This window comes from Danio aesculapii, chromosome 8 (assembly GCF_903798145.1).
Source record: "Danio aesculapii chromosome 8, fDanAes4.1, whole genome shotgun sequence".
Taxonomy (NCBI): Eukaryota; Metazoa; Chordata; class Actinopteri; order Cypriniformes; family Danionidae; genus Danio; species Danio aesculapii.
In genome coordinates this window covers 23,950,732-23,977,769 of record NC_079442.1, presented here as the reverse complement: position 1 = coordinate 23,977,769, position 27,038 = coordinate 23,950,732, and the positions used below count along the sequence as shown (strand labels likewise).

General features: G+C 33.8%; 1 protein-coding gene across 2 annotated transcripts in view; it reads right to left on the bottom strand.

The window, feature by feature from the left end:
* Window positions 1–26,726, bottom strand: part of ercc6l2 (excision repair cross-complementation group 6-like 2) — a 32,200-nt gene extending 5,474 nt beyond the window's left edge. The window contains exons 1-17 of one of the 2 annotated variants that reach the window (XM_056463455.1): window positions 26,563–26,726; window positions 24,391–24,463; window positions 23,901–24,298; window positions 23,712–23,822; window positions 22,836–23,029; window positions 21,308–21,469; window positions 20,940–21,147; window positions 18,635–18,892; window positions 15,138–15,257; window positions 12,115–12,186; window positions 10,966–11,111; window positions 10,115–10,210; window positions 9,616–9,715; window positions 9,066–9,218; window positions 7,112–7,183; window positions 3,524–4,160; window positions 1,362–1,516 (exon numbers count right to left, since the gene is read on the bottom strand). In XM_056463455.1, coding sequence (XP_056319430.1) covers window positions 1,362–1,516; window positions 3,524–4,160; window positions 7,112–7,183; window positions 9,066–9,218; window positions 9,616–9,715; window positions 10,115–10,210; window positions 10,966–11,111; window positions 12,115–12,186; window positions 15,138–15,257; window positions 18,635–18,892; window positions 20,940–21,147; window positions 21,308–21,469; window positions 22,836–23,029; window positions 23,712–23,822; window positions 23,901–24,182 — 2,766 coding nt within the window. In that variant the 5' untranslated portion in view covers window positions 24,183–24,298; window positions 24,391–24,463; window positions 26,563–26,726. The remainder of the gene's footprint in view (window positions 1–1,361; window positions 1,517–3,523; window positions 4,161–7,111; window positions 7,184–9,065; window positions 9,219–9,615; window positions 9,716–10,114; window positions 10,211–10,965; window positions 11,112–12,114; window positions 12,187–15,137; window positions 15,258–18,634; window positions 18,893–20,939; window positions 21,148–21,307; window positions 21,470–22,835; window positions 23,030–23,711; window positions 23,823–23,900; window positions 24,299–24,390; window positions 24,464–26,562) is intronic. The other variant, XM_056463456.1, reaches the window with a different exon arrangement.
* Between the last annotated feature and the right edge of the window lie 312 nt (window positions 26,727–27,038).

Genomic DNA, 27,038 nt, shown 5'->3' with positions numbered 1-27,038 from the left:
TGGCTGAGCTGGTTTAATCTAAAAACATATTTCCTGTCAGAATTTGATATGAAGACTTAGAGAACAATGCACAAACACTCGAAAATTTGTGTTTTTAATCAAAAACTATCTAAAATCTTTGAACAAATGAGTTTTATGGATTCAAAGAATTTATATTCAGTCATGCGTTACAGCAATTGAAATAAACGTTTTTATCTCACAATTTTGAATGTAGAATTGTGAGTTCGTGTCTTGTGATTATCTAGTCATGTTTTTAATTTTTGGAAGACTTTTTTCTTTAAAAATAGTTAATAAATACAGACAAGGAGGAAAAATGGTCGTGTCCAACTGAGACAGTTTTTTCTCAAGGTTTTTTCCTTCACTTTGGTCAATTGGTCAAGTTTTGTTACTCATCACTAGCTATGTTTCCATCTAAAAATGTGAATTAAATTTATGCGCAAAACTCAAATACCGCATAAAAGACGTGCAAATAAAGCAGCGTTTCCATCCAACGAGTCAAAGAGAACAAAAATCGTCACTTAATTAACTTGAGGCAAATATCAACAGTAAAAACGGACTTTGCTGCAGTAGGAGAAGCTGCATCACTCTTTTCTTTATTTACTAAATGACTAGCACTTCAGAAGAGGATGCAGAAACGCAATGAGTGCATGGTGGCGTTTGAAGGTGTAAGGTGACAGTTCTGGAGGTCATTAATAATATAATAACACTAATACAGAAATGGTGAAGGTGCTTTAGAATGACCAAAACAACATTTTAGATGTTTTACAATGTGCTCAGCCAGCTGGTTTGTCCATTCCCACACATTTTTATCCTCACATGACCTCTTATAACTAAATTACATGACCTTTATTAATGCGCATACTGGAATTTGTTCGGTGAAAGTGTTTCCATTGTTGTTCATGTGCATTTAAAAAAATTATGCGAATCTTGCCGTTTTCATCAGCCATTTTTTATGCGCATGTGCAAAATGTGCATAAAAATATGTGAATGGAAATGTAACTGCTGTCGCCACTGGCTTGCTTGGTTTGGGACTTGTGGAGCTGCGCATCGATGGATTCGCTCTTAAGTGTTTGGACTTTCAGCAGTGAAATTCAAACTAACCTGAACTAAACTGAACTTCAACTCTGAAAACTGGATGAAAGCAGTATCAAATTACTAGAACTTCTATGTTAACCTGTTTTGACACAATCAACATTGTAAAAGCGCTATAGAAATAAAGATGAAATGAACAATGCATTTTGTAAATATAATTTTGCAACAGATTCTATAGCAATCAATCTTTAAAAGATTTCAAATAACTATTAGTTGTGCTGCACCTGTTATTGACTGTTTGCATAAATAGAAATATAAAATGTGGAAACCTCTGATACGTCCAGCATCTGATTTGCTGGAAGCTGTGAGTGTTTGTGTAGCTCAAAGACTTCTCGCACAGCAGCGCGGCTTAGACGGTCTTCTGCTCTGCTCGAGCCCACAACCTTCTGATTAGAGTGAGTGTAGCCCACCTGCTGAAGCCCACCTGACAGAAAAGACAGAATATATGGCAGAGAAATGAAACAGGTTGAAATGCCTTAGTCATCTCAAAAACTGCTATATGATTATTGACAAATGGCACCATTTAACTTAGGACTGCATGATATTGGTAAAATCTGGCATTGTAATATTTTATTATTCTGCGATAAATATTGTGAAATGAATACAGCTTCACCATGGCTTAAATGGCACTCTTTGAAATTTTCTGGGGAGTCTAACAGTAGGTACAGAAATTGAGTTAACACAATGTAAATTACTTAGGCCCAAATATCTAAGAATATAGATTCCTTGTTACTTTCAGAAATAATAAGCCATAATTAATTGAGATTTTCCTAAAAACAAGCAAAATAGTTTTTGGTTTGAAATATAGATATTTGGACAAGAAATGGAAATTTTTGTTTGTAAATGTAAGTTAACACTATATCATCTTCATTGTATAAATAATTAAGTACAATTGATCTTTGTGATGTCTCTAAAAGTCATAATTGCTGGTGTTGAATGTTTTAAACTCTTGAAATGCTAAGTTTCATGCCTTAAAAACACATGCAAATGATAAAAGTTCGCTTGACTCTAAAAATCATGTGTTTTGTGGTTTCTGCTCAACTATAATCCAGACTCAACATTGCGAATGTGCACATTGCGATATCGATCCTGAAATGATATACTGTGCAGCCCTAGTTTGACTGCACTATGACTTTCTTTATATATTTTATATAAATTCAACCCCAAAATGACAAGTCTGTCATATTATACTCACGTTTACATCGGTACTAACTTATGAGAATTGTGTTGATCTTCTGAACACAATTGGAGAGAGTTTTAATCAAATCTGACATTTTGGACCTTTCAATAGTCAATTAAATTGTTTATAAAAGATTTTAAAAATGCACGTGGAGCTCATTCATGACACACAAAAATTTAATGAATGAGGTGGCATGTGGACATAATACAAAATCAAAATAAGTAATTTTAAAGTAATTTTAGCATGTCAAAGTCACATTTATGCATATAAAATATATTTTCCCAACAACAAAATTCTGCCTAGTGAAAACGGCGAGTGGCTAGTAATGTTGGAAATCTACTAGCCACAGTGGCTGGTGATTCAAAAGTGTAAAGTCAAGCCCTATATATATATATATATATATATATATATATATATATATATATATATATATATATATATATATATATATATATATATATATATATATATATATAAATAATCGTGTCTCTTCAGAAGACTTGCATTAAACGACTCAATTCATATCTTTTTACGACAATTTTAAAGCATCAGAGTTTTGGGTGACACGACTTAAAGTCTGCATAACCCAGAAGTTAAACTTTTATTTTAGTATGTTTATGTACTTCCAACTGAAATGGAACATTGAGTAGGAGGTGGGCTTTCTTTGCACATCATTCCCTAGCAGCAAACTAATGGTAGGAGGGGCTTGGTTAAAAATAACATGGCTGAACCCAACTGCTGAAGCAAATGGTCAGAATTAGACTTTTCAATGAATTAACTTTCACATATTTGTTTTTCCATTTTAAGAATGGCAATATGCACAAGCAAACATTTTTTGTAAATTTTGAACTTCATGCAGACTTTAAAATCTCTAAATCATTAATTTTTTTTGAAGATTATTTAGATATAAGGATTTGCAACAAAGTATTAAAAAGTGGAATTTTGAGGCACATATTCAACTGTTGTAATTTCAACAGCGTTCAGCTGATTTGGATGTAAATACCCTCAAAGTAAAGCTGAAAGTTAAAGCACATCTTGGTCGTTTCATTTCAAATCCATTGTGTTGGTGTATAGAGCCAAAAATTTTAAAATTGTATAACCAAACATTTATAGACCTAACTGTATATTGATTATTATTTAGTTACTAATACGTGTTGTGTGTGCTTTTTACATATGTAATGTAGCAAATATTTTTATTTTTGCAATGAATATATAAAGAAGACTTAAAAAATCACATTTTAATCCTTCTACCTAATAACGAGTCCAGTGTTCCAGTGTTTCCTTCATCTCTTGACTGGGCTTTTTTAAATCCAGATGTAGTGTTTTCCCTCTTGGAGGAATGTCTGTGATTTGATTCCTTCTCCTTCACACATCTCACAGCTTTCAGAAACCCTTCATCATCTGACCAAGAAAAATGTTCAATATCATCTTCAGATCTTTTTGCAAACTTCACTCTTTTGCGACTATGATTCTTTCCATTCTTTGTACTATCATTGTGTGATCTTCTCTGTTGTTCACCATCACTGACTCCTTCTAGCTCTTCCTCAGATTCACTGGACAGATCTCTGATTTTAGAGGTCTTAATGACTGTGAGTTTTTCACAGTTGTCATCCTCATCCTGGCTACTGGAGTCCTCTCCAGTGTCAGTATCCCACTGTCTCATCTCTGTCATTTGTTTCTGCAACAGATTACACAGGCCCGTATTGCCTATACAGGTATTACCGGCTACCATCTGCTCTCCAGTGTGTGTTTCTGAGGGTCTCTGCTTGGAGCAGCAGGGATCTTCATCCTCACTTCCACTGCTGAAGTCCAAAACCTCAGCGGGTTTAATACAGACCCCTGCTGATCCTCCTGCTCGCTCAGTAGCAGCATCTGCTGACCAAGGATCCTGAGGTAAAACAACATGGGCTGTTAGTTATTTGCTAAAGGTATTTAGTTCAGTTAATTCCTAAGTGGATCATGTGAATTAAATATGAAAATTAAGGATTTTTTGATTCTTTATTCTGTGTGATTTTATGTTTTTCGAAACACTGATTTAAAATAAAACGAACTTTAATTGAAATGGAATATAATTTATAAACTTCATTTTATTTCAGCTAGTTGGCAAAGAAAAGTTTCTCTTTTTTATTTAATTCTAATTGACAGAAAAATAACCAAAACTGAAATATAAATGAATAAAAACTATAAAGACATTAAAATGGATTTAAATTTTTTACTGCATCATAAAATTATTACAGTTAACCAAAAACATTGAAATAAAAATTTTAAAATACTTTTTTTTTTGTTTCAAGAGTTCACACTTAGCTGATGATCCATGAGCAGGACCAGGGCTGGCAGTGTTCTTGCTGTGGGGCTAACAGTGCTAACCACTGGGCCTCCGTGCCGCCTGATCTATGGTGAAGGAGGAGAATGGGGAGGAAGGGGGATTTCTTCCAAACGAAGATAAAGTGGACTGAAGACTGTGGTTATTTATAGTAGCTTATGGCTTATATGATTGGATGATACTGATTAGCTTAATACGAGACCGGCTGTGATAAATCATAAGCACGTGATCCTCTCGAAATTAGTTTATAAATAAATCTCACTTAATTAGTAGTAAAATAATTAGTGCTGGGCAAAGATTAATCGCAAGAAAAGTTTGTTTTAACTTAATATGTGTGTGTGTGTATTATATATATTTATTATTTATATGTAACACACACACACACACACACACATACATACATACATAGAAACAAAACTATACAGAACAATATTGTTACATAGATATTTAAATTTATATATAATTTGCATTATTTCCATATATATTTAGTCTAAATATAAATAAACGTGTGTGTGTGTGTGTGTGTGTGTTTATATATACATAATAAATATACACAGCACTCACATGTATTTTAAAGGTACTTTAAAATTGAGCATTATTAAGCTATAGTAAACAGATACTTTAAAGCATAAAAACACTGTAATATGCTTGCAGATATTTGAGAAACATGCCAAGTGAACATTCTTGTTTATCTGAAAAACAATGCTGAAGTCAGATATTTGCTTTTAAAATGTGAGTTACGTGCTGGAACGCTGTCTTTGTTTTGGTTCTTTTAACTCGCTCACTGCCACTTTAGCCAATTATATTTCAGCACCCCAGGTTGCTTTGCTGGAAAACAGCATCTTTCATTCATTCAGCCAGAAAAGCTCACATATTATGCGTCAGTGATTGAAATGTGACCTCTGGTGGACAGTAGCAGCCCCAAAATGAGACACAGATTCAGAGTTCCATATGAGGTTATTAATTAGCAAATAATATAAATATTACGAGCGTAAACATTAGGTGAGCAGGTTACATTGTAACCCTGTGTCCTAACAACACGCTACCTGACGAGATTTGCAGTGATGAGCAATTTGGCTGTTTGCACCAGACGCAACACTTACTGCATGCCAACAAATTGGTAAGGTTTATAATCTAATTAATACATATTAAACCTCTTCAACATTATTAAATGTAGATGCTGAATCACTGATGTGTGTTGGTTTACAGTTCTAAAGTGTGTGTTGTCATAGTGTGTGTTGTCACAGTTGTAAAGTTCAATTTCAAACGGTTTATTTTATTTTCAAGATCCGAGGTAAACTATATGCTGCTGCTTTTTAGTAGTATGGCAATAAATGTCATGTAAAATAGCATTCAAACTCAGAATATTAGCATTTAACACTGTATAAAGCACATAAGGTGTACCTGAGGAGACTATTGTCAGTTTATACTGTTGTTTCAAAAATATAAATTTCAGGTGTTGGTAAGAACAAAAACTACTTTTAATATGGAAAATATTCCTTCTATCGCGTGCCGTTGCTTTTATTAAGAACACAACTTAAATCAGCCTTTAGGCTTGATAGTCAAGGCTCGCTCCTGTTGGTGTCACAAATCTGGCAACCTTTGCTTGCGTGTGTTTTAAACCAGGCGTGTAATACCTAGTTCAGCTACAAACTTACATACTGCACCTTTAAATCATAACAAACTTTTACTTTGGATGTGAATAATTTTTGCCCAGCACTAAAAACAAATGACAAAAAAACTAAAATACAAATAAATAAATAACAAAACATGATATTTTCAAACATTTTATCATAACTACAATAGCATCTCAATGACACTAAAAGAAAAAAGAAAAAAGTTTGCCAGCAGCAACTTCCCCTTTAAATATAATATAGTAAAAGTTTTTGTAAATAATATTAACAAATACTATCTCATTTAAACATATTTGTATTCAAGGCAGCTTAAATAAAACAAAACAGAACTTTATATACTTCACAAAAATCAACAAAATTCAGAACTTATTGTAAACTAACTGACCGCAAACTATTGAACAATATAAAAGCTTAACAATTTAATCTAGTGGTTTAAACTGAATGTGGCAAAAATAAAAGACTGTCAGTAAAAAACTGCAACAATTAAAATTCTCCAAAAACAAAAACACATTATACGTTACAACAATTTGCATCTCAAACATATTCATACCAGTTTTTGTAAATGTAAAACATCTATACTGCACCAAAATCATCTTTACCACAATCTAACTGACAGCGACATCCAGTTTTAAGTAAAAAAAAAAGATTTTAACAAGCCGGGACGCTGCAGTCAATGCCCATCCTGTTCAGAAAAACAAAGTGTGAGGCTCTTTCCAGAAGAACAATTAGATAACCCCACTGCTGAGTAAATAAATGTGGTATAGATAGTACATGTCTGTGTGGTCTTCACTATTGGACTTGATTGTGACCATGTGTTGGTGTCGTGGGAACAGATGGATGATGGGAAAGAGGCACGGGTCTGTGAAAGGGGTGGATACTCACAGGCTCCTGCATCCTTTCGTCCACGGCTTGAGTTCTGGCCGTCATGATTCCCACCTCCAATTGGCCTTCCCTCTGTGCGCCCATCACGCCATTCCCATCATGTCAAGGAGAAGGAATTCATTTCATATAAACAGTTCATTAAAGGCATGTCATCAGGGATATGCATGACCCGCTGGGGCCGTACAGACAGTATATCCACATTCTCATCAGAACTTCTGCATCACTAATTCATAACAGACTCAAAATTTGACAATATCACAAAACTAGAAATGGAAAACTGGTCGATATAATATCTGTCAGATTCGGATATATGTACATGAGGTGGGCAAAAGTTTGGAATAATTATGTTTTGTTTTTTAAAGAAGTCTATTTTGCTCAGGGTTCATTTATTTATATATATATAATAAATTATTATAATAAATTATTATAAATATATATAAAAGTATAGAAACTATTTTCTAGCATAAATGTTTACTTTCGTTATATCCTTGTTGAAAAAAATATTAATTTCTGTTTTAGTTTATTTAGTAATATTTTGGAGTGGTAGTGTCTCATGATCTTGAAAGAAGTAAAACTACTGATCATTTGACAACTGAAAACTTAATTTTGTGTTACAGGCATAAATAAAATTTAAAACACATTCAGGTAATGATAAAGTTATCGTGAAACACTTTATAATAACTTTATAGTACAGCATTTATAGCTGCTTTTTAATATATTTTAATGTAGGGTAAATAGTAAGCATTACCTCTACATTAAAATATATTAAAAAGCATATAAAGCATGTTTCTAGCATTTTTAGTAGGTCACTAACATTTAACAAATTGCAAGGATGTTTATGGCATAGTTGCATTGTTGCTAGCATGTTTTTAAAAGCTTCAACATATGTTGGCGCCAATAGCCTAGTGGTTAGCGTGTCGACACATGGCACTGTGGTGCTTACGGTGACCCGAGTTCGATTCCCGGCTCGAGGTCCTTTGCCGGCCCTTGCCCTCTTTCTGCTCCCCATACCTTTCTGTCTCTAAATCTCCACTGTCCAATCAAAATAAAGGTGAAAACCCCTAAAAAAATAATTATAAAAAAATTCAACATATTACTTGTCGTTTGAATGTTTCTAATATGGCACCACATGTTGTTAACATGTATTATTAGATGGCTGTCTGGAATACTAGATTTTGATTGGTCAGACGCAACATTGCAAGGTATGTTATTCAACACTGGTTGAATAACAGCTTTGCGTTTTTTTTTGACGATTTGGTGCCATTTTGTGACTGAATAATGCTCAGTTTAGTTTATACTTCATCGGTAGTTTTCATTTTTTGTCAGCTTTGCGTTTTTTGATGATTTGGCGCTATTTTGTGACTGAATAATGCTCAAGTTAGTGTATACTCCATCAGTTGTTTTGTTTCTGTCAGCTTTGCGTTTTTGACGGTTTGGTGCCATCTTTTGACTAAAAAATGTGCAAGTTAGTGTATACTCCATCAGTTGTTTTCATTTCTGTCATCTGTGTTTTTGACAGTTTGGTGGCATCTTGAGACTGAATAATGCGCAAGTTAGTGTATACTCCAGTTGTTTTCGTTTCTGTCTGCTTTGCGTTTTTGAATGTTTGGCTCCTTCTTGTGACTGAAAAATGCACATGTTAGCATATACTGCATCAGTTGTTTTCATTTCAAAGGATTCTCAAACTATTACAGCTCAGAACAATGTTTTGTGTCGAATTTGTATGTTTTGTGGCAAGTAGCAGTGTAATAAGCGGGATAAAGTACATCCAGGACTTTATTTTTCACAGAATAAAGCCCCTCCATTTTGCGTCAGGCTGCCTATAAACCTGTTGAGCTTTATTCTGCGATGACAACCTCCTAGATGTTTTATCCCTCACTTAGCATGTTGCATGTTTAACACTGGATTTGAAAGTTTGAATGTATGCTCCACTACAGAATTTTTGTCTTCTTACCTCCAAGATGCGATGGGTAAGACATGTGCCATCAGTCTGCAAGCGGAAAAGGTTTCGGATGCCGAATAGTTCCCCTGCATAGCCATCGGTACCCTGAACAGCCTCAAAGTAGCGTCTAGCATTCTCCTGGCCAATCACTGATGACTGAAGTTGCTGTCAATCAATCAAGCAGAGAAAACAACCGGTCTCAACATTTCAGTTTTATTTAAGTAGACAAATTTGTGTATTCTTATACAACTGTAAAAACATCTACTAGTTACAGGAATAGTTCCACCAAAAAAGCGTGATTGGTAGCTCCTGCTTAAAATAATAATGTTGTTAATAATACTCTTGCACGTTTTAACTTTGTTGCCTTTAATGTTTTCTTTACTCTCAGTGTTCCTGTAACTTTTGTCTTGTATTTTATGAATCACCACGGATCACAGATTTAGCTAAAAAGCTTATTTTATTTTTCACTACTTGCCTACATCTCAGACTGTACAGGTAATATAATAATATCTCGATAGACCTTTGCTAAACTGTATTACATCATTTTATTTTATAAACATACCTGTTTGTAAATCTGACGCAAGTATATGATCTCCTCTACTGTTCCTAAAGAGATGAGTCTAAAAACAGTCACATCTCTGCACTGGCCAATACGATACACCCTGTAAATGAAAACAGAAATCAACACTGGTTCTATTGGGACCTTGATAAACATCACACAACTTGTAAATATATTATGATGTTCAAAGGTTTTTGATCAGTAAAATGTATGACAGTGAGTCTCTTCTGTTCAGCAAAACTGTATTTATTTGAAGAAAAAAGCGTGATACTTTGGAGTATTATTACAATTCAAAATAACCGCTTTGTACCAAAACTAAAGTTTTAACCATGCCTTTACTATCACTTTTGACCAACTTAATGCACCCTTGCTGAACAAATGCAGTGCAGTTTGAACAGTATCCACATCTACTAATCTTCAACATTTCAGTACTCCATATTTCTGGCACGCTGTTGTAAAATGTGAATCAGTAATTATACGGATATCTGCTTTCATAACTCGCCTGTCAATAGCCTGAAGATCATTGGCAGGATTCCATGTCGGATCAAACAATACAACAACATTCGCTCCGATGAAGTTGAGACCAAGACCGCCAGCTCTGTAGCAAAGACATGAAGATCAAAGTCATTGTGAGTTATGTTGCCAATCATTTAGTTACTGCAATTATCAGGTATAATGAAACATAATAACATGCCACAGCCATATCACCCTGCAGCCCAAGACCAGTTACTCACTGAAGCTAAGCAGGGCTGAGCCTGGTTAGTACCTGGATGGGAGACCACATGGGAAAACTAGGTTGCTGTTGGAAATTATGTTAGTAAGGCCAGCAGGGGGCACTTAACCTGCGGTCTGTGTAAGTCCTAATGCCCCAGTAAAGTGAAGGGGACTCTATGCTGTCAGTGAGCGCCATCTTTCGGATGAGATGTTAAACCGAGATCCTGACTCTCTGTGGTCATTAAAAATCCCATGGCACTTGTCATAAAGAGTAGGAGTGTAACCCCGGTGTCCTGGCCAAATTCCCTTCATCGGCCCTCACCCATCATGGCCTCCCAATCATCCCCATCCACCGAATTGTCTCTATCACTGTCTCTCCACTCCACCAATAGCTGGTGTGTGGTGAGCGCACTGTCACTGTTGTCCTGTGGCTACCATCGCATCATCCAAGTGGATGCTGCACACTGGTGATGGTGTGGAGAGACACCCCCTTTTTGGGTGCTTTGGGTATATGGCCATACAAGATAAAAGTGCTATACACACATAACATAACATAACATAACATAACATAACATAACATAACATAACATAACATAACATAACATAACATAACATAATAACATATGAAGCTACACTCACAATGTTGACACCAGACACAAGTTGACATCCCGAGAGCTGTTAAACTCTTTCACTATCTTCACTCGGTCTTTAGATTTGGTGTTTCCATCCAGTCGGTGGTATTCCAGACCCTCAGCCATACAGTAGCTTTCCAGAACATCTAACAACTGAGAAAGTGTAATGAAAGGTTATTTAACCTGATTTTCATTCATCAAACTTAGGACTGTTTAAATATAAATGTAAATTCTAATTCTTGTTGATATATTTGATATATTTTTTACTCAATGTTGGAAATTAGAGTTCTAAAGAAAACATTAGCATTGTCAGATATGTATAACTTTAATATTGAGAAAAAAAGTTTGATGTTGAAACAAAACAAAAAATAATCTGAACTGTTTTTAAACTCTAACTTAGGGGAAAATTTGTGAAAAAAGACCATCAGATATTAATACTGGTCTGAGAGAAATACTTTTTTTTGTATTTAGTGGTGAAAAATGTATATATATTTGTAAGATAAAATTTCATTTTAATATTTTTGTGTGCATATATGTGTGTGTGAGATTGAGGGTCTCTTTATTTAACAGCCTACAGTATGTGTTTGAGAAAAACATGTTTATTTTTTATTTCATAATAAAAACAAGCTTCTGTAATAAGTCAGAACTTCTCAGTCAGAAGATAATCACAGAACTGTGAGAAAAAAATTATCAAAATAGCTGATAAATGCTGAATTTTTATAAACATTTCACTTAAAATTACTTGCATCCTAACTTACTCCAAGGGCCGTTTATATTGAAGTTGATATTTAGCCGCACCATGTTGGTGTTTTGTAACATCTAATTTTTACAAGGTGGGTCATTAACCTAACACTCAACCCCCAACCTGGAGGACCAGGACATGCACACATACACTACAGACAATTTAGCTTACCCAATTCATCTATAACGCATGTCTTTGGACTTGTGAGGGAAACCGGAGCACCCGGAGGAAACCCACGCGAACATATGGATAACATGCAAACTCAACACAGAAATGCCAACTGATCCAGTCGGGGCTCGAACCAGTGACCTTCAGTGCTACCCACTGCGCCAGCGAAATACTAAAATTAAGTTACAGAAATATTCAATATATAAAAGTACATTTTATATTCATAAATTGTTGTTCGCATCTTACCTTGGTGGATAGAGAGAAGAGTAGAACTTTGTCTTTCTTTGCGATAAAGTGATTCAGTAATTTCTGCATAACCTGAAACAGGAAGAAAATCAGGACACGCTTCTCAAAACGATGATGGGAGAAAACAATCTAGCTTAACATACTAAGTTATAACTCGTAGGTTTTGATATTAACCGCCATGAGAAAACGAGAAATAAGACGTCAGTCAGTAACCACTGGGAAGAAATTAACAGAGCGCCCTGTGTCTTTTCTTTCTATTGCTGATGTTTCAAAAACCAGCGGCCATTCTTGTGAATCGGCCAGTAACTCAGCATCTGCCAATAACAGCACCCTCAAGATGCTCCGGCTGAAGGGAAGGGGGGAAACCTTTGAAAGAAGGCCTGAAGAAACCTTAAATACTGTCCTTGTTATTTCTCAAGGAAGTGTATCCACCAGGCTGTGAGGAAAGACAGCTCAGGGCCAGTGCGAGCCACAAGAGGGTTTATTACTCTCCACATTGCCAGGGAAAAAATCCGGAATGGACTGGAAATGAAGATAACTTGGCAAGGAGGTATTTCTGGGCTGTTTGTTTGATGATGCGAGCACCCTCAATGCTAATAACTGTACCATCCAAACAGAAAACACTCTTTTAAACTGAGGGCTTGTACATTAATTTGCATGCCTTGCAAAATTAAAACAGTTTTTTGGGTATTTTGTGGAAAGTTTAGTTTTTTGTCATTGAAATAATGTTCAAAAATGCAAACGAATCAGTTATGTTGCAAATTAGAATTTTGTTCAGGCATTATATGCATATGTTTACCAGTAAAAGTGTGTTTATGTATTGTTTATATAACAGTTACATTTTACATTACTGTACAGCATATCTTAATAAAAAATAATATGTCTGGTTTTTGAATCTGATTGGCTGATAGCCATGCAATTTTCTGTAATAACAATACTCATACAGCCTCTTCACCCTTGCCTTGTGTATTACTCCGCCCACATTGAGTTGCAGCAGATCAATAGACTCAGTTTGACAAATATTGCAGCTGTTGGATGACATAATTTACTTTTGAGGTTTTAGGCGAGAATGTAGTTGTTTAGACTGCAACTATGCAGTTTCTTTATAAGGACATTGGCTATTTTAAATATTTATCATTTCAGAGATTCAGCACATTGGCAGCCATCAGCCTGTTATAAAGAGCAGAGCTAAAACGGTTGATGTTCCGCCAGAAGATGGCGACAGAGAACGCATAATAAGTCTTTAAGGAAAAAAAAACTGTGTTTTCTACAGATGAACAAATCATTAAAGAACAAGAAAGTGACTTTCTAAAGCTGCGGTCACACGAGAGTTTGAGCTTGCGAAATTCTGTCGTACGTTGCTGCGAAAAGGGGCCGGATTAAACAAGATGATTAGACATTTAAAAAAAACGAGCGATTACTCTATATTTCTTTCCACAGAGGTCATGTTTTGATTTTTGATTGGTCTCACGCAGTCATGTGATACAATTTCGCAGGTCAGAGTTCACCAGGCTTGAACTTTCCAATGCAGTGTACTTTAAAAATTGCCACACAAGCTTGCGTTTCCGGTCTGCCACATTCGCATCAATTGAATATAAGTTTATGGGGCAAAAAGGGAAGTGTGACCATGGCTTGAGTCAATCTCTATTTTGTATGTTGTAGTGCTGCACTTATACTATAGTAATCTGGTAGTGTGTGCATTGATTCGTTTTTTTCAGCGTTAATCATTGTCATAATGTTAGCCTTATAATGTTAATATGTCAGCAAAATCAGCTGTTTTGTCATCACTTTAGACATTACGCTAGAGAATCATTCAAATACTCGCTCTAAAGTGACGTTTGTGATGAAACAACAGTTTCTGCTGTTCTGACATCAGCTGCAGATGTGAAGAAATGGCGGAAGAAAATAGTTCCTCGTACAAAAGCATTTTTGAGACTGTGTTTGTTTTCCTTTTTTATATACATGATTATGCCATCGAACTGTTTTATAAATGCAATATCACACTCACAGCAGTGCTATATGGCTGTATATTGTCACTGGTAGGACACTAAGGCACTTAGCCTCAGCCTTGAGCCAACGCACGCCTCCCACCAGGGCCAATATACAGCCATATCACACTGCTACTGGAAAGATATTGCTCATATATATATAATTTATATATTATATAAATTATATATATAATTTAAATTATTAATATATATTAGGTCTCACATTTACATGATATAGGCTGTCAGGAATTTATTTAATTGAGCATCTACAGTCACTTGACCTGATTTTGCTTCTCTGTTTGCAGATTATTTAAGCCACTAAATTCCTGGAAAGTGTTCAGTCCAATGACAAGCGAACGCATTCAAACAATCAGTCCTAAAAAGCTCTAATTTAGAGAAACCAGGCTGATTACATCACAGATGGCAGACAGAACAGTTACTTGTGGCCAGCTTTCAGTCAATTACTCATTCAAGTGTCTGTTTAGCTTAATAAGATGAGAACTGTCATATTCTGTTATTCTGTTTCCGAAAAGCACAAACCCTTGTGGATCACACTGTGGGAAATAACACTACAATAGTGTGTTAAAGAGATAGTTCACACAAAACAGAAAAAAAAAACCCTGTTATTTACTCTTCCTTCACTTGTCATAAACATTTTGAGTTTCTTCTATTGAACACAAAAGAAGATATTTTGAAGAAAGCTGAAAACCTGTAACCATTGACTTCCATAATAGTTGTTTCTCTACAATCTGTCAATGGATACTAATTTTCTCCAAAATATCGTCTTTTATTCTTTTATCAACAAAATAAAAAAGCTCAAAAAGGTTTGGAACCATTTGAAGGTGAGTAAATTTAATTTTTGGGTGAAATATTAATTTCATCTAAAACAGTAACGTCCTAAATAATGTTTGCTTAGTTGCATGATGGTTGTGTGATTAATCACAGTCACATAACAAGAACATAAATCATGATTACAAATTTTCATCTACTGAAAAGCCGACTTTCTTGAAATTCTTGATAAGGATAATGACTTACCTTCATTTTTCCACTGTACATGGGGTCAGACATTGCTTCAAAGGCAGCTTGTTTACATCTCTCAGTGAAATCTGGAAATTTCCTAAAAACTTGCTCGCAAATGGTTGTCACGTATTTCTCCTGTGGTCAAAATAAAATACAAAAAAAATGTAAAGAATGACAAAGATAATAAGGATGATGATACAGATATGGTCCATTTGAGCCATTCTAAATTTACTGCACGACGCCTTCAGTAGGGTGTATTGATTCACTGAACTTAAGTTTGGATTCACAATTTTAATTTCCTCAATAATAAAAAAAGGAGATCAAATATACAGTTAATGAAAAAGTGTCTTTTTAGTAGACTGTTGCTGCAAGTTTCTTTGTGAAACTGAAATACAACAAAACTAACTTGAAATTTTAAAACAAACCCAAAAACACAAAAAGACACTTCATATAAAGGGAATCATAATCTGCATTATCATAATCCAAACAATGGTGCAGCTTACATGCTTGATTGGCTCTTTTTTAATGTAAACTAGACAGTATAATTATAAAATCTGAAGAAAAAAAGGGTGGTCTGTCTGACTTCATGTGTTTTTACGAAAATAGTTTCACAGAACTGAAGGAAATAACAGATGAGAACTAACTCTGCCAGCAGGTGGCGCTTATGAACAGAAATCACACACTGTTTCCCGGGTTACTGCTGTAAACAAAGCATGGCTAAACTTGTGAAAACTATTTTGCTATGTTTAGTTCACAGACAAGATGAACAGAAATTACACAAACTTTTCTAAAGACACTTCACTACTTTGAGATTTAAATGATATGCTCCAACTCCAATGGTTTGCTTTGCATTTTGACATTAGAATTTTTGCATATTTTAATAAATTTTCAACCAGTTAGTGTTTTATCGTTACATAACTTAAATAAAACAATGAATTAAAAAAAACTATTGTAATAATGAATACATTTATTTTCATAAAATATCATTAGCAAAGATTAATAAATACTGTAATAAGTGTATTGTTCATTATTTGTTTATGCTAGTAAATAGATTAACATCAACCGAATGAAACCTTATTGTAAAGTTTTACATACTTTACCCATAAATTGACTATTGTAACCGGCAAAAATAAAGTGTAGTCTAAACCAGTGTTGGGGTTATGCATTACAAGTAATGCGAGTTATGTAATAATGTTACTTTTCTGATAGCGGTGTAATGGATCAAAAATCTCACGGTTTGGATCATATTATGTTTTTTTTGTCACGGATCGGACCATTTTTTGGATCAGCCAAAAATGTTTTCCATTTATTACAAAAACAGTACTGCAAGAAACTTTTGATTTTAACAAACAAAACTTAAAACCTGTATTTTTGTTAAAAAAATAAGAAGAAAATAATAAAATAATATGAAAAAATAATCAGCTGTGATTATTAATATTTATTTACTGTAAAAAATTCACACTAAATGTATAAATCTAACATTAGAATTTATTTTTAGTCTCAATTTCAATAAATGATTCAGTTATTCACTCATAAAACTTGTTTCATTGCTAAATGTATCATTTTTTAAAAATTATTCAGTGGTATGTTTTTGGTGGCTGGTTGTCGCCACCTATTGGATAAATAAATATTGGATTAAATAATGTAATTGCTGCCTACAACTTAAATTTTTTGAGCATCAAGTAAATTATGGTGATTATCATCTTTACCATTTTGGTTTTATCTAAACTATAAATGGTTAGTGCGTCAACACATGCACTCCGGTGCTCATGATGACCCGAGTTCGATACCTGCCTCATGGTCCTATGCCGATCCTTCCCCTCTCTTTGCTCCCCACACTTTCCAGTCAAAACTCTCTACTGTCCTATCAATTAAAGGTGAAAACCCTGAAAAAATTATTATAAAAAAACTTCTCCCAGTACTTCTGTGTTATTTGACCATTTAAAACTTTGTTTGAAATCTCTTTCTTGATTTTTGCGTTTCTCAAACACAGATTTAATTGCAGCGATTCGAAGGATTGATAAACATATGCAAGTCACCTCAATTTATAATTTGTTGCATGGGTGTTGAGATACTGATCTTTTAATGATTAATCGTGCAGCTTACACTGAATGCATTAATGCAGGCTAAACAAGTAGTGACAGAAAACACCTTTAATATCCTAAGAAACCCACCACATCCCAAATAACCCACCACGACGACTTCCCTTATCATTATATTTAACAGGAAATCCTAAATCCTTTCATACGCGTGATTTGAATGACGCGAAAGGCAATCTCTCTACGATCATTACAAATTTAGGATTAATCTACAAGTTAAAAAACATGTATTAATGCGCGGGTCAGGTGTATTCCAAACGGTGGATTGTGATCCCGTACGAATCACAGATCAACCATGATCCGTTCCACCCCTATTTTCTAATGAATTAAAATTAGCGTAGTCTTATTGAATCATGCACTCAATGAAAAAATGCGCTCCCCATGGGAACAGATGAAACTAAGATGGCAAGATGGCCTTACATTTCTGTGACTGAAGTATTTTCATTATTTTGAACAGATCGAAGAAAAAGTAAATAGTATTGTCTCAATGACATATATGCATATATGGCATGTATAGCTCTGGAGTCAGGAACTTCTCAGAAGATTGACTGCATGACTGCAGATCGCTGGTAAACACGCACCTTCACTCGGACTACAATCCCGTCACCATATGGACTACAAATCCTGTCATGCGCTTCACACACACACACCTGTTCCAGGTTTCCATTGATTACACACTTACATACAGCTGGAAGATGGTCAAAAACTGATTATGAGAACTATCTATACACCACATTTGCACACACTTTGCTGAGTCTTGTTTTTCTGTTTTAATGAGCGTTACGCTGCGTTTTCCTTGCCTTGTCTAGCCTAGTCTGTTTGACCCTTGCTTTGTTTGTTTGTTTATGCTGCTTGCCGCCGGAACTGACCCTCACCTGTTTATGACTACGTTCCTGAATTGCATGCATGTACCTGTTTGCTCCTGCTTTGATCATTGTTTGTATAAAAACTCTCTTGGATAAACCTGCATTTGGATCTTCAATTCCATTGTCAGTGTCCTTCACATGACAATAACACTATTTTAAATTATAATTTTTTATTTAGTTTAATGAAGGTTATACAGTGTGATGTTACTTCCAGAGCTTCTTGATCAGAAGAAATGAAAAAGACGTGCAAGTTCTGAAAGAGATCAAGCCTAAAAAGTAACCCAAAAGTTATGTAACGCATTATTTTCCATAAAAAGTAACTAAGCAATGCAATTACTTACTTTTTGGGGGAGTAAGTCAATATTGTAATGCATTACTTGCAAAAGTAACTTTCCCCAACACTGGCCTAAACCATATGAAACTTCTTTCCAAAACATTTATTTATATACATTTAAATAAATGTAATAAGAGAATGTAATAAGAAAACTTACTAAGCTCAAATTTTAAAATACTAAACATACCATTCCCACTAAACACAATGCCTTACCTGTTTTTTGCTGGTTCCATCTTTGGACTGCAGCAGCGCAACATGATTGGCCACTTTTCTGAGTATAGCCAGATAACTGAAGTACAGATGTCTGACCGGCACACCGTCTGCGTTCAGTTTAAAGCAGCACTTCTTGCGTGGACGGCCACTGCCACAGGGACACTTTCCTGAGCTCTGCAACATCAGGGTCACATCATCCGTGTCCAGCACTGCTCGGTACACTGTCCGCTGGAAGTCTGTCAGAGAGCAATACACCACCTGCAGACCAGAGACAGTTCAGATCACAGCACATACTAAAAAGATATATCATATTAAATTGATGGTTCACCCAAAAATTTAACTTTTCACTTTTTTTTCAAAGCCTGTTGAGATTCTTTCTTACGTAAGATTTTGAAGAATGTTGGAAACTGATAGCCTGGTGTTTTCATAGCATTTTGTTTTCTACTATGGATGTCAATGGCTATTGGTTTTTAACATTCTTCAAAATATCTTCTTTTTCTTGTTAGCTTAATATATTTGTTAATTTGTGGTTTTTCTCCATATTATTTTTCTCAGTTTTCTAAGTCAAGAAGGTGCGTTACAAACGTTGTTCTAATGATTTGTTATATACACTTGAAAGTTTCACAGGTTCAAACAGAGCTTGAAAAAAGTTTGATATAATTTGGAATTGCTTACAAAACTGCTATTAACAAATTATGTTTTTTTTTCTCTGCTGACAAATTGCACTTGTGATATGTGATTTGGGCTTCTGTTATGTGTAATTTTAAATAATTATGGTATTGTTTGTTATTTGTGTTTGTTTTAAATGTCTGAGTTTTTGTAAATTTTGTAAGTTTATTGCTATATTAGCCTGGTCAGAGGGGCTATTGCTCAAAAGTAAAATTAAGAAAGCCAGGATAACATAAAAAGCGTGGCTTGTCCTAGTTTAATCTGCACATCCTGGCTTTGTCTGTTGTACATTTGCTGATCCAGGATAAGAAAGTTCTGCTATGTAAAAAGCAAAGCAGATAGCCAAGATTAGAGCAGAATCAATGATGCAAATATGGATAAAACCCGATGTGCCCATTGAGCCTGCCTTCATGCAACTGAGGCAGGGCTAAATTCAGCCAGGATAGTTGGAAAGCTTAATCCCTTATCTTGCTTTTGTGCAATGCCCCTTCAGGTCACTCTTGTAAAAGAGATTTTAATCTCAATGAGTATTTTTAACTGTTGGTTTAACTAGAAAAAAAATTTATTTACAAAACTAGAAAAAATTTAGTTCCCTAGAAAAATTAAGTTGGAGTAAATAGAAAAAATAAGTTGGTGCAACTATATAAATTAAGCTCTGAGAACTAGAAGAATTAAGTTGGCACAACTAGAAAATTTATGTTGGTGTAACCAGAAAAATTAAGCTGCTTTGACTAGAAAACTTTAGTTGGTGCAACTAAAATAAAATACGCTGTGGTAACTAGAAAAATTAAGTAGGCAAAACTAGAAAAAATAAGTTGTAATAACTAGAAAACTTAAGTCGGACGACCAACAAAAATGAAGTTGGTGACACTACAAAAAGTAAGCTAGGAAAATTTACTAAATTAAAAAGAGATTTTAATCTCAATGAGTATTTTAACTGTTGGTTTAACTAGAAAAAAACATGTATTTATAAAACTAGAAAAAATGTAGTTCACTAAAAAAATTAAGTTGGAGTAAATAGAAAAATTTGGTTGCAGTAACTAGAAAAATTAAGTTGGTGCACCTATATAAATTAAGCTCTGAGAACTAGAAGAATTAAGTTGGCACAACTAGAAAATTTATGTTGGTGTAACCAGAAAAATTAAGCTGCTTTGACTAGAAAACTTTAGTTGGTGCAACTAAAATAAAATACGTTGTGGTAACTAGAAAAATTAAGTTGGCAAAACTAGAAAAAAAAAGTTGTGATAACTAGAAAACTTAAGTCGGACGACCAACAAAAATTTTGGTGACACTACAAAAAAGTTGGTGACACTACAAAAAGTAAGCTAGGAAAATTCAGCCAGGATAGTTTGAAAATTTCAGCTTAATCCCTTATCTTGCTTTTATGTAATACCCCTTCAGGTCACTCTTGTAAAAGACATTTTAATCTCAATGAGTATTTTTAACTGTTTAAATTAAAATATTGAAAAACAATTATCTACTGACTAATGAACTCTCCCTTTAGCATCATCTTCTTTTGTGTTCAACAGAAAAACTCATAATAGTTTGAAACAACTTGAAGGCGAGTATGTGGTCAATAAATATTTATTTTCGGGCAAACTATCCTTTTAAACCATTTTCTTTGACATGAACTCACTCTGTCATCTTTTTTAGGAAGTTGGTCACTGATGAGGGACTTGGTTCTTCTGAGGAACCAGCGTGAGAGTTTTTTGGCAAGTTCCTGAACTGCTTTCCGGCCTTCTGCGAGAGCTCTTTTAGTCACGGTGTGCTTCTGCCCCTTCTCAATGGGGTCTGAAAACCTGTTTTTAAAAGCTCCCAGGGAACCCAGGCATCTAGGAACAGCCCTGTGACACAGATGTGATTTTTAACATATGAAATGAGAAACTATTATTCTAAGATATATAGAGCATAATGGCTCTCTCAAAAAAGCAGGGACTGTTGCCCAAATCAAACTGAACATAAATGGCTTAGTTAGGGTTAAAATCTGTGTTTTTTTCTTCTCACCAGTTCATAACACACCACAGCTCCTCCAGGTTGTTCTGAAGGATAGTTCCTGTTAGCCCAATTCTCACTTTACATCTCATCCGCTTCATGGCCTGAGTGATCTTGGACTTGTGGTTCTTTATTTTGTGAGCTTCATCAACGATAACGGCAGCCCAATTAATACTGTTGATAAAAAAAGCATTTTGAAAGAGATGTTTCGTTGTGGTTTTTGTAAAACAAACAAAAAAAAAGCTCTATGGTTTAATGTTTTCCCAGTACTGGGTTGCGGCTAGAAGGCATCAGCTGCTTAAAACATATGCCAGATTAGTTGTCGGTGAATTCTGCTGTGGCAACCTCTGATAGAGACTAAGCCAAAGAAACTAGAGGGAATAAATGGTTTACTGTTTGAAACAAGAAAATATTATATTTCTTATATAATATATATATCTTTTTTATAAATATAAAAAAAAATATTTAAAACAAAATCATAAAATAGTTTTTTTTTTTTACTATTTTTGTACATTTACTGTTGTTACATAATTATTATTATATAACTGATTATTAACAATTAAAACAGTTTTAACTATTACTAACTATTGCAATTAAATATTTCATAAATTATAAGTTAATTAAATAACAACAACAATAAAATCGTTATACTTAATAATTTATATTTTAAATAATAGATCACTAGAAAGTAAAATGTTAAAATAAAACAGGGGCAGTAACAAATTAAGTTGCCGTAAAATTAAGTTGGTTTAACTAGAAGAAAATACTTGTTTACTAGAAAAATTAAGTTGGAGTAACTAGAAAAGAAAAATTGGTTGCAGTAACTAGAAATATTAAGTTAGTGCAACAAGATAAATTAAGTTCTGAGAACTAGAAGAATTAAGTTGGCCCAACTGGGAATAATAAGTCATGAGAACTAGAAAAATTAAGTTATTACAATTAGAAAAAATATGGTGTGCAACTAGAAAAATTAAGCTGCTTTAACTAGAAAAACTTAGTTGCAGCAACTAGAAAAAAAGAGTTGTGGTAACTAAAAAATTCAAGTTGGCACAACAAAAAAGTATAATAACTAGAAAAGTTGAATTACCTACAAAAATGAAGTTGGTGTGACTACAAAAAGTAAGTTGCTATAAATAAAAACATTGAGTTGAGGTAGCTAGGAAAATTAAGTTAGTGCAACTAGAAGTCATCCAACAGACCATGGAATAACTTAAGTTAACTAATACAACCTTACTGTTAAGTGTTACCAATACACCCATATTCAAAGTGACTGAAGTGTCAAAGTTTAACATTTTGCTCAGAAGCCAACAGTGAATGGACATCTTATACAGTATTAAATGTTTGGTCTAAAATAGAGAGCTGTCAACTTTGTTGGTATGCAAATAAACATAATGTGTGAACTTATTTACCTATTTATTATTTAGTTTGTGCATTCACACCCCTTATGTTTTTCTGAAAATTATTAAAAACATTAATACTTGATAGAAAAAAGAAACAGCAGCACAGTAAACCACACAATAACTCAGTAGCACTAATATACCTGTTGAACTGGTCCAAACAGAGTCTGAGGGTCTCATAAGTGGTAAGGGCAATTTCACATCTTCCTCTCTGTACACGTGCTAGTTCTTCATCCTTCCTCACACCGTGAACAACCACGACTCGGAAATGACCCCAAGTGTCTAACTCATCTTTCCAGTTGTAGAGAACAGAGAGTGGAGCCACTATGACGAAAACCTCAACAGAGACAAACAAAAACACTTTATTGCACAAAATAAAGGACACATTAGCCATATAACGCCATCAGACTTTCTAGTAGCTATAATTCTAAAAGCTTTTATCACAATATACAGTTTTATCACAATAGGATTGAGTTTACAAGCTTTTCCAAAAAAAATATGACTATTAAACATACAAACATTAATAAACTCAACAACAAGTAATTACAATATTATTTACAGAACTTATGTTAATGTGAGTTATTATATTCAGCTTAAGTTATTAAACATTAACTAAAAAATAAACCACCTTAGATTAATAAATATTAAAGAAATTGAGTTTTTTTGTGAAGTGCTAATTAGCAAAAGGCTTAAGAATGACATGTCGTAGGCCAGATTAACATGTTAAAATGTTATTTTAATTGTTATTTAGTCTTGAAGCATTTGATGCGGTGATGAACAACACTGCAAATACAATCTAAAAAGGTCTATAGTTTATGTAATAAATAATTATTCACATTATACGGAAGTGCACACAATAACACCATGAATAGTATGCATTTCATCATCACAATATAACGTATTACTGAATATCATCACATGACTAATTACAGGGTTCCCAAGCTAAGAAACATGTTCCCAAATACAAACAAATTCCCATATTTTTTCATGACTTTCTTTGACTAAAAAGCATGTGTCACCTTCTGAACTCGTTCTGATGGTTTCTGTGACAGTAAAAACTGAGGCCTGTTGTTCTCAACGTCTTTCCATGTACCTGTTTTCTGCAGAACTGCAGCCAGGAAGCCAATGACCTAAAATCATATACTGTATGTTACACAAAAAAATCTGCAGTCTTTACTATGTACACTCAAAAATGTGTGTGCTTTTACCTGAACAGTCTTTCCAAGACCCATATCGTCACCCAAGATGCATCCTCTGGATTTGGCATAGTTTTGATAGATGAATTTAATGCCTTCTCGCTGGTAGTCTCGTAAATACCGATTGATGGTGTATGGAACTTTCACATCACTTCCTGGCAGCAAAAATGGTTCAGAGGGGCCTGGAGGTGTCTGGTTACTGTGAAAGAGGGGTTTTTCATCCTCAAAACGAGGAAGGGACGTTCTGGCATTCTGGCACTTAGTAGATAAGTCTTCCTCATCGTTCATCTCCATATAGAGAGCTCTCACTTCAAACCAGGTTCTAACTATGTAATAACAGCTTGTTTAGATGTAACCGGCTTTTCCTTTGGTGCACTAATGATGAAGTCATTCTGGAGTTGTATATCAACCTGGAAAACAATGGCAGCAAAATATGTTTACAATCAGGTTCTTCTTATATTGAGATCTAAAGAATGGTTTAATATTGTCACCATCTACTCACCATTGTTAGCATGCTTTTCCATACAATGATAGTTAATGTTGACTGAGTCTGTCATTCTAACACCTCCAAGACACTGCAGATCGATAGGGTAAAAAATGACCTAGTACTTATTATTACCATACCACCCCAGTGGATTGATTACTTTAAAGTCCAAGTGAACTACGACTGCATGATATTGAAAAAATCTAACATTGTGATAATTTTTTTTATTCTGCGATATATATTGCGATATGAATACAATTTCACTTAGATGTGTTGAATAACTATTTAAAAAGAATTGATAATTTTATGTTGATTGGGATGATTCTGTATAGTGCATAAAATATAATAAACAATCTACAGGTATAGATAATAAAATTCAATAAAAAAGGTATAGATTCAATAAAAAAAAAAATTCCTTGTGAAGTTGTTTTCCAAGTGGATCCATATTTGCATTGTTTTTCATAATATTGCATAAAGCCGCTTTATAAAAGTGATTAGCTTTTTTTCTATCTGATATTGCGATAGTTTTTTGCAATAGTTTTAGCTCAGTGTTGTCAATAGTGTGCAGCACTAATATATATATACATACATAGATACATACACACACACACACATATATATATATATATATATATATATATATATATATATATATATATATATATATATATATATATATTAGGGCTGCACAATATTGGAAAAATCTATTTTTTTTATTCTGCTATATATATTGCGGCATGATTATAATTTCACTTAGATGAGTTGAATAACTACTTGAAAAGAATTTATCAAATTAAATTGATTTTGTGTAGAAGTGAATAAAATGTAATAAACAATCCACAGGTATAGATAAATAAATAAAAAAGATACAACTTAAAAGATTTGTTTTTAAATAAAGCATTTTATTGTTTTCTATACAGTTGAACTGTACAGTAATTGAATAATCAAAAGTAAAATAACACTGCATAGCTTTCTTTTTTTAATTCAATAAAACTAATCGTAGTTAATTTGTCAAAGGTACAAACGGTATAGTTTCTTAGATCTGAATGCTTTTTAAACCCACGCACAGTCACAGGCTTCAAAAAACACATTTTTCTAACTGAAACTGAATATTGAGGGTGTATTTTTGTGCTCCTCTCATATTTTACTTTCAGCAAAATAATGGTTAAAAGGGTGTGATTAAGTATAACTCACACAAGCAGTCACCAGAGTGGATGAAAATGGTTAGATTTTGAATAAAGATGACCAAAACAAACATTTTTTTCAGTGGATTAATTTGCACATTAATTGTTATAATAGTTCACCTTAAGACTAACAGCATGTGCTAACAAAATAAATATTGTAAAATTAGATTTCATGCAGACTTTAAGCTTCAAAGTTAGTTTTTATGTTTAAATATGTAAATGAGGCATTATTATTAAATATATAATACAATATGCATTGATCTGTATACATAAAAACATGTAAAAACACAGTAAGTACATAGTAACAAATGATTATTTTCCGTGTAAGTAGATAGTCACGTAATATAAAGTAGTCTTTTTTATACTGATTTTGATGTCATATATATATATAAGGACTTTTTATCCTTTTAATCACTGTACATTTTTACAATTTCTTGGCATAATGAAATATTACAAAATCAGACAACTTGTGAGCAATGAGCATATTCCTCTGTAAAAAAAAAAAAAAAGGAAGTTTGATTTAAGGCTCAGTGCAGGTGGAAAAACCCTAACTTTAAAAAAACACTTCAATTGGATAATATAGCAACACAAACATACAATTTAGCAAATAAGAAACAATTGAATGTGGATTTTGATTATCTTTCCACTTGAACCAATACATAAACAAATAATGAAAATAGAAGAAATTCCAAAAAGCCAAAAAATTACAATTTAAAGGAACATAAAGAAACAGCGTTTGTGTCTTCAGTGTCTCGCCTTAATGAATTTACACTGTTCAGAGACGACATATGGGCAAGTAACTTATAACAGATCTTTAACATAGCTAACGTTAGCTGTCTCACTTGTGAAGATGTTTAGTCTGATATTAATCAAATCAACTGTAATAACGCAAACAGACAGTATATTTGGCAACGTTAATTTTTTTGTTGTTGTTATTTTGTTTGTTGTAATCGCTTTATATCGCTATTCAGAGCTCACTCGTTATAAACTGAAAGTCAGGTCTTACCATCATCAATAGATGTTAGCCTCACTGTACTTTCTGTGATGATCATGCATTTCTGGTGCTTGTAATGTAGGCTATGAAGGCTTCTGAGTGACTGAGATAATCAGGTATGTTTTCTTCCAGTGAATTTGATTTCATTCTCATCAGCTTAGCCTCATGCTGCATGCAGCTTCACAACGGAGACGTTTATTTACCTATCCGTGAGTTCAGAGCAGCACTTTCCATACTGACGCTAAGCGTGAAATACACAGTGTAAATGTAATTAAATAGAAAAGGAAATTATATCATAAGACAAAAATCATGTTTTCAAATAAAATAAAATATTCAATATTGCAGGCTGGTCAAGCCGGTTTAGCTTTATCCTGAGACCAGTAATGACCAGCCAGGAAATGGCCAGAACCCCCCAAAAACCAGGCTAGTCCACCAGGCTTTTTAAAGAAAAAGCAAGAAGTAAAAAATAATATAAATAAATAAAAAAT